This window comes from Sciurus carolinensis, chromosome 11 (assembly GCF_902686445.1).
Source record: "Sciurus carolinensis chromosome 11, mSciCar1.2, whole genome shotgun sequence".
NCBI classification, from domain to species: Eukaryota; Metazoa; Chordata; class Mammalia; order Rodentia; family Sciuridae; genus Sciurus; species Sciurus carolinensis.
The window spans coordinates 123,797,506-123,806,353 of NC_062223.1; the positions used below are offsets into that span (position 1 = coordinate 123,797,506).

Genomic DNA, 8,848 nt, shown 5'->3' on the forward strand with positions numbered 1-8,848 from the left:
GACATAATTACCAGGAAAGCATTGCAGAGAAAATATCGAGATTGTGTGTGTGTGTCTGAGAGAGCAGAAGACAGAAGCAATTCAAATACATGGTTAAATAAAGAATTAGATTTACATTTTGTAATTATACAAAATAAATTTAAAATAAACTATTAAATGGAACAAGCAATTACAGAACATTTACTGCCAACAAATATCACACAAGCATGCAAAACCATATAAGTAGTTTAGGAAAGTCAAACATTGTACCATGAAAAAATGTCCTTAATTAATTTTTATTGAGTTGTATTATTAGCATAGGGATGGAATTTAAGTTGCACAGAGAAACAGTTCTAGCTGCAGGCTCTTGCCTCTATTCCTCTCTTCATTCACATTCCATGAATTCTCAGTGACTTCTTACTATTTTTGAGAAGCCAAGTTGGATGTGTCTTCCTTGAACGACATAGTTCCTTTGCTAAATGAACATTGTCCTGAAAATCAATTTCTTAGAATTCTCTTGTAACTGATTAAACTGAATCAAATTATAAATTTAATATGTATTAACAGCTTGTTTTGTCAGGGACTTGATACCCTGCTATGTTATAGAAATAAAATGGTGAATGGGATACATTCTACCCACAGACCAGTAGGTAACATATTTAAGAGAAAAAGGAATTTTGAGAGTAGAAATGCACTGTAGTGTATACACATAAAATGCTGTGAGAATATACCCTAAAGTCATCTAGACTGTCTTTCTGTTCAGGAAAAACTCCCATAGGTTGTGGATAACCTTTATACCTGGAGGCTGGATAGACTGAGCCAGGCAAAAAAGATGTAAGAGGGTGATTCAGGTCAAGGGGGCGGCTAGTGGAAAAGTGTTTACTAGATCAAGAATGACCATATTTGGGTCCGACAGGGAGTTACAGCTGGATCTGGCTTTGCTCATACAAGGAAAGACAAGCTCATGGGAGCTGAATGATCATTTCTGGTAATACTAGGAGAAACTATCCAAGAGGGGAGGTGATAGGATTCTCTGTAACAGTAGCACTGAGTGCTGGGGAAAGGTGTGAGCAGTGATAAGTAGCAAGAGAGGGGTGGAGGTGACACCCATCTGGGTCTAAACAATTAGGTAGGAGATGAGGCCTTCACTGTCACATGAGAGTGGGAAGAGGAGGGAGCTGGGTGGTGTTGGAGCTGCTGCTGTGATAAGGGTTAATTTTGATGTGTTGAGTTCAGGTACCTATGGAGAATTCAGATGCAAATATGAGGCAATTAAATGCATAATCTGAAATTCATATGTTAACTCTGAAGTTATCTAGGAAGAGATCCCTTACATAATTAGAGTATTTGAACCTGCAATGAATTAGCAAATCTATTTGAAAAAGGTATGGAAATTTTCTCTAAAATGTAAGTGGGAAACAGTAGGGGAGAAGAAAGAGCAAGATAAGGAAAAGGAAGGAAAGGAGAGAAAGAGAGAATAAAGTCCCAGTACTGAGCTACACACTAAATTGCATTAACTTTTTTTCTAATAATCCTGTGAAATAAATTGATGTCCTTATATTGCAGAGGTTCTAACCCAGGCTTTCTGATTCCAAATCCAATGCTGTTTCTGTTATACTTCATTTCTTTGGATATGAAAAAACTCTAGGGGTTATGTGGGGGTAAGACAAAGAACACCTCGGAGCAAAGATCCGGTGCCCCCTGAGCCTTAACTCATGGCCTGGCAGCATTTAAAGGATAAGATTGGTTTTTTGTTTGCTCTCCCACCTTAGCTTGCAGTCTGTTAGTATTGAAAGCTTGCTAAGTGACTTCTACATCCCCTCAAACAACCCTATGGACTTCAGAGTCCAGGGGCATCATTAGGGACAGGAAGTTCTTGCCATCACTTTCCCAGGACAAACAACAAAAAGGATGAAAATTATTGAACAGTCATCAAAAGAGCAAATTCCTAGGGCCCTTCACTTGCTACTTGCCATGGTTGTGTTCTCTTAACAGCTCCCACAACTCATCCTAATCCTAAGACAGAGATGTTGCTAAGAATGCAGCCTCTATATGACAAATCAATATTTGGATCCAGGATGACCAACACTGGTCAGTGCAACTTCCTGAGTAAAAGTGCCTTCAAGGGAAAAAAAAAAAAACATACACCTTTAAAATGTACCTAACCAATAACATGTAAATGTACCAAACCAATAACATACCTAAACCTTAGTCCCCTCTCTCCCAAGAATATCCGTTGCACATGAATAAAACCAACTCTCTCCTCTTGATGGGAGAGACAGCCTAACCCTCCTCTGTGGGTGCTGAGTCTCACTTCTCTTAGGAGAAGCCCTGAGAAAAGCCTGGCCTGTATCTTCTCTCATCTGAGCGCATGGCGATCACTAAGTCAATGTCCTTGTGTCTAGCCTAGAAAGAGGGAGATTTAAAGGGAAATCTGATTTCTCTTCTAAGAAGTAATACTGCTGCCAGCTCAGGAAAATATTTTCCTGCTCAAGGTTTTTTTCAGGGCAACCTTAACCTCCTTGTTCCTGAAGCTGTAGATGAGAGGATTGAGCATGGGCACCACGATGGTGTAGAACACTGTGGACACCTTCCCCTGGTCCATGGACAAAACAGAAGAGGGATGGAGGTACATGAATGCCCCTGACCCAAAGAAGACAGAAACCACAATTATATGAGAACTACAAGTGCTGAAGGCCTTGGACCTCCCTTCAGTGGAACGGATACGAAGGATGCTGATGAGGATGAACGTGTAAGAGACAGCAATGGTGACAGTGGGCACGGCGACATCAAAGCCCACAACAATAAACACCACCAGTTCGTTGACATGCGTGCTGGTGCAGGAGAGCTCCAGGAGAGGGAAGATGTCACACATGTAGTGGTTAATGGCGTTGGCCTTACAGAAGGTCAACCTCAGCATGCACCCTGTGTGGGCCCAGGCACCTGCGAGCGCCCCCACGTATATGATTATAGCCAGTCGAGTGCAGAACTGAGGGGACATGGTAACCATGTATAGAAGGGGTTTACAGATGGCCACGTAGCGATCATAGGCCATGGCCGTCAACACATAGCACTCTGCACTGACCAAGAGGCAGTAGAAAAACAGCTGAGTCATGCATCCTGCGTAGGAGATGGTGTTCATTTCTGACAGGAAGTTTACCAACAGCTTTGGGGTAATGACAGAAGAATAGCAGAGATCAATACAGGACAGACTGAACAGGAAGTAGTACATGGGAGTGTGAAGGTGAGAATTCAGTCCAATGAGAGTGATCAAGCCCAGGTTTCCTGCTACTGTGATGGCATAGATTCCTAGGAAGAGGAAGAAGAGGGGGAGCTGGATCCCTGAATATTCTGTTAAACCCACCAGGATAAACTCAGTGACGAAGGAACCATTTCCAATGTCCATTCTCTTCTAGCAGGTTCTGAAAGACAGGAGAGTAGAGTCACATTTGTGGTAGACCCAAATTTGCCTTGCAATGCCAAGTCCATTCCTTCTGTAGCTGGGAAGTCTGAAGACTGCTGGGGTTCAGCTATATTAGAGAAAGTTGGATCTGCTGAGGCCTGAACAAGAAAGGAAGTACAGATATCTCTTCTTTTTCCTGCCTCAGTTCGTCACTAACACTGTAGTTCAGGCTTGCTAGTCTACTCACCAACTCTGGTTTCTCTGTGCTGATCACAGTCCAGATTGAATGCTGTGTAGGGTGGAGACTGTGAGCACTGTTAGCTCAAGAGACCAGGAGGGTCGCAAACTTCACGAATCAGCTCAGCTGTTCATTCAGGAATGAAGTTTTCATACAGGAACAAGGGGTGCAGGCGTGAAATGGACCCACTTCCCTAGTGGACAATGAGTCACTGAACAAAGAAAGGAACTGGGTTTTTGTAGGTTATTTTGAGGGGTTATCCAGTGAGCATATCAGTTTTCTTGGGCACTCAGGGAATTTGGGGGCTGTTCTATCATTCGGTGACTGTGTCAGGTTGAGGACTTATGAATTTGACCTTCTGGGTTGAGTGGATAGCATCTGGAGAGGATCTGTTTTTGAAGGGAATTAATGCCCTCTAGGGGACTGTCACTTTAGGGCTGATAAAACACTTTCTCCCCATCTGTAGTCGGCATCTGGAAAATCTTTGTCTTGGGAAGATGAAGGTTGTCAGTGTATGGCCTTCTTTTTCACTCCCTTTTCCCAGTCCACATTATCTTGGGGATTTTTCATTTCCATATCTAATAAGCACTACATCCATGGCAGAGTTAGGGAAACAGAGACTCACAGATGCTCTTAGGTTTCCTGAGCATGCACAGCAAGAACGTCAGTAAGTCTTTCATGGAACCTAGGTCTCTTTCATAGGAAAATCTCTATGGGGCAGAAAGTTTGGAGGCCTTGCAAACGCTGTCATCTCAGCACCATTCTGATCTCTACTTTCCTTCCACTGGCATCTCAGGGCCAGAACTGGGAAAAGCAGAAACTGCCATGGAAGAGCCAGGTACAGCAGCACCTGCCTTTAATCCCAGCAATCCAGGAGGCTTAGTCAGGAGGATAGCAAACTCCACCAGCCTCAGCAACTAAATGACACCCTGTCTCAAAATTAAAATAAAAAAGGGCTCAAAATAAACCGGTCGGTGGTAGAGTGCCCCTGGGTTCGATCTCTAGTACTGAAAAAAGGGAGAAAGGTAAAGAAAGAATGAAGATAAAGGAAAACATGAGGAAGAAAGGAAGGAAGGGAGTGAAGGAAGGAAGGAAAGAAGGAAGGAAGTAGCCATCCAGGCAGCCGGCCATGGAAGTTTATAAAATCAGAAGATTCAATGCTCACCTTCTCCAGACAACCAAACTGTCCTTGTGGTCTGCTCTCCACTGTGTTTTCCAGATAGAAATGGCTCCTCTGCTGTAGAGGTAATAGGTCTAAACAAAGGCCTTTCTCCTCTCCTCCTTTTGTGTGGAAAGGCTCAAGGCAATTATCTTTGACTTGTTCTGAAAGTTAGTCAGATAAAGATTATGATTTTTAATTATATTTTGCCCACTGGTAATTATTAGACTACAAAAAAATCATAAATGCACACTTTTACACTTCTATTTCTTCAACATAATAACAGGTAGTCACATGTAAGTTATTTTATTTTGAGCATCAAGGTCTTTAGAATTTGATTACTGAGACTTTCTCAGGATCCCCTCCATAATTCGAATCCTTTAGGAAAGGTAGATTTAAGAAATCGCTTATATAATGATGAAGATGTTTTTACCCCATTGTCTTTGAAGGTGATTTTCAATTCCATTTTCACCCCAGGGAATGCACAATCCCCAGGGTAGACGAGGTAGAAACTTTCCACTCCCCTTCACTTTTTTCTTATGCTTTGATTTAATTGCCAACATGAGCTAATGGCATTTAAAAATACCTCTCACAACTCTTCCAGGCACATGACATCCTCCCACACGTATCATTTTATGTTGACATATATGACTACATAATGTGTAATGCTGTATAACTCTTATGACAGATCATTCTTTTCCTTTTTTCTTAGCACTGCCTTTCCTTTGTCAGCTTCCCTTATCTCCCCAAGTCATTCATATCTGTAACATAGGACACACATTCCCATATTTTCCTGATAATTTATATAATCAAATGCATTTATTGGGACTTTACATTTGATTTAGAAAGTGCATACTGTTTTGTTTTGTTTTGTTTTTACCTCCTGCTTTTGTTAAACAACAATACTTCACTGAAATATCTCCTATATTCTAGGTCGTGGATATATCAAAACTTGCTCTCCCACTCCACATTGATGAAATCACTATTTTTCTAGCTTACCAAAAACAATGTGAAGAGAATCATCGCTGTGTACATTGTGATATACCAGTTATTTTATTTCAGTGGGATAAATTCCCAGGATGTCTTTCAGTTTCATATCAGATGGGTTTTACAAAGGTAATAATCATATCGCCACAGGCAAAGTATGAAATTCCTTTTTCTTCTCTCAGCACTCCTACCAGCAAAAATGCATGAGTGTTTATTAAGTGCGACAGTCTGATGGATGTAAAGTGATATACCACTGTCATTTTAAATCGTGTTTCCCTATTACTCAGTTTATCTTTTCTTTAACTTGTAATCCTTTTGAATTGTTTTTCTGTGACTTGCCTGTTTATGTTCTTTCCCTATTTCTATGGGGTTGTTTTCTGTCTTCATGTCCAATGGAACAGTATAATGGATATTAATCTTGTATCTTTCATCTGCATTTCAAATGTGTTTTTCCTAACCCATTGATTTATACAATGTTTCTTTTGCTAAGCAAAAGTTTTAAAACAGTATGTTCTAATGTCTTCTTTAATATATGTAAGTCACAATCTTAACTTGACAGACCATTGTCTCTCACTTGCATTACTACAAAGCCCTCATAACTAAATCCTCTCTGCATTCATTGCCCCCTACAGTTTATTCCCAGTACAGCAGCCAGGATTATCTTTCAGAAACACAAGTCAGATTGTGGTTTAATCTCCTGTACTCCATTTCACTTAGAGAAAAAGTCCAAGTCTCACAAAATGTTCGCACAATTCAGCGTGAACTTGTCCCTTGTTACAACCGTGTCTCCATCTCCCCTGACTCTCTTCCTCTCTCCTTTCATTCACTACAGGTGTCCTTACTGTTTTTCCATTGTGTATAAAGGGTCACCAGTCCCACTTCCACTTCTTGTAAATTTTGTGATTCGGGACATTCCTGGAACATCTCTGTGCATTAGACCTATCATGTGTGAAGTGGGGACTAAGATTCCTTCCCCTGTTCATCTCCTAGTTCTTCCCTTAAGATCACGGAGACTGGCAAATGAGAGCGCAGAGGAAAGTGTCCGTGATACTCCCTCTGTGGGCAATCGCAACACCTGAGCTTGTCTCTACACTGATGTTTGAAGTTGGCTACATCAACTCTGTGACTGAGAGAGACTTTAAACAGTGTGGCCTCACACTTTCTGAGAAAGACAGAGGCTCTGCCCGCAAAATATAAAACTTCCTCAAACTGGTGAAATTTTCATCTTTAAAGTTACAAACTTTATACAACAAAGCCCAGAAAATAAACTGCCTCCTTCAGCTAGTGCTCAGCTTAATTAACAGTGAAATATCCCAGTGCTGGAGACCAAAACCAACTGTACCAGACTTCTGGAAAAATTCTGCCAGTCCCCAAGGTGGATTATGCCAATATAATGAATTTTCAGAGTAATTTTGGCTAAAGACTATTTGGAATTTATCCCCACGTAGGATGTACCGCTACTCTGTGGCATTACGGAAATTTGCCTATGTATCTTTCTCTTACTGTGTCATATTTATGTTGGTGGCATATAGCACACTGCCACAGATGCTAACTGCTCAACTATTGCAAAATGCTTGAGGGAAGTGTGTGTGCATGCGTGTGTATATATGTTTATGTAAATGAGTGAATGATTTAATCAAACATTTCCTCTTGCTAGATTGAGCAAGTACATCCTGCTGAGTCCTGCCTCTCTGGAACTGACATCAGGAATCATCTACCCAAATGTGCTTGCAGAAAAAAGAACTGGGCTCCTATTCCATATAACTAACGTCAAGTCATGTTAAACAATCCTTTCATAAAACCTAAAACATGAAGTCACTGCATATGTGTGTGTGTGTGTGTGTGTGTATTTGTGTGTAGAAATTCAATATAAAGAGGAGTAGAGAGGGGATCAAAAAGTTTGCATATGAAGAAGTGAAAGATCCAGAGCTCAAAGCCCATTTTATTTCTGACTTCATCAGTCTCCAACCAAAATTAATCCTGAGCAGCTTGCTTAGGGAAAACTTACAGTAATAAAATTCAGGGTATGATCAGGAAACTTAGAACCATTTTCTGTTACAGACCAAAAAGTGTAAGTTTTTTCTCTAATGTAGAAATATTCCTTTCCTAGTACGCTGGCACAGGTGAATCACTGTTTAACTCTCAGCTGTGACAACTTCAGTAGAATTTTATTTTCTCTTATAATTTTTTTAGTGTCATCACAAAATGAAAAACAAAAGATAACTCTATCTAGTGCAGGTAAATACCCAGACTTGGTTACCTTCTTTTTGAAAGAAATCCAAATAAATGGAACTTAAATTGCTAACTAAAACAACTAAATTGCCTCTTTCAAACTTTGCTGCCCTTAACTTTTACAAAGTGTATTTAAACTTTTTAAATTAATTTTATAACAAAGTAGAAAGTATTAGATTTAATTTTAAAGAGACTTTGTATTTTGAGATTTTTCAGATGCAGGATTAGTGATTTAATCTACTCTTGGTCACTTCAAATGATAATCAAAGGATTTGACACATCTCTACAGTGCTACAAAGAGTACCAAATAACACAGATACTATTTTATTAAATATACTTTTTTCAATAAGATAAACAATTTTATCAAAAGGGACTGTAAGTAAAAGAAAAAAATGAAAAGAAACCAACCAAGTCCAAATATTTTATATAAGTATAAATTGTTGGGTAAAAATTAAGTATATTGTTGATATGGGAGACATCAGATGAGGAATTGATACCAGTCTTGTGGAGATTGGGAAGGGTTCTTATTTCCCAGTGTTAAGGAACAAAGACCTGAGAAACATGAAGGCAAGTGTACAGAGTAAGTTTTATTTAAGAAAGTAATAGAGACAGATTCCCCTGATGAGGAGGTGGCCTTGGAGCCAGAAGCCCCGGGGACAGGATGCAATTTGCTTTCTTATAGACCCCAAAACCCCCCGCTTTAATTATTGTCTTCTCTTTCTTCCCTGTATTTGTGACTGGAAGCAGGAGCACAGAGATTAATTTTAGCCACCCAGAGGGTTGTAGGGCACAATCATGGAGATTAACCATTAGCAACCCTCTGTGCTCTCCTTGATGACCAGTCTTCTTC

General features: G+C 40.1%; 1 protein-coding gene across 1 annotated transcript; it reads right to left on the reverse strand.

The window, feature by feature from the left end:
• Positions 1-2,449: 2,449 nt before the first annotated feature.
• LOC124958563 (olfactory receptor 145-like) lies at positions 2,450-6,026 on the reverse strand. The gene is made up of 2 exons (XM_047516723.1): positions 6,018-6,026; positions 2,450-3,391 (listed from the first exon to the last, which is right to left on the reverse strand). The coding sequence occupies exons 1-2, from the start codon at positions 6,024-6,026 to the stop codon at positions 2,450-2,452; spliced, it is 951 nt and encodes a 316-aa protein (XP_047372679.1).
• Positions 6,027-8,848: the final 2,822 nt, after the last annotated feature.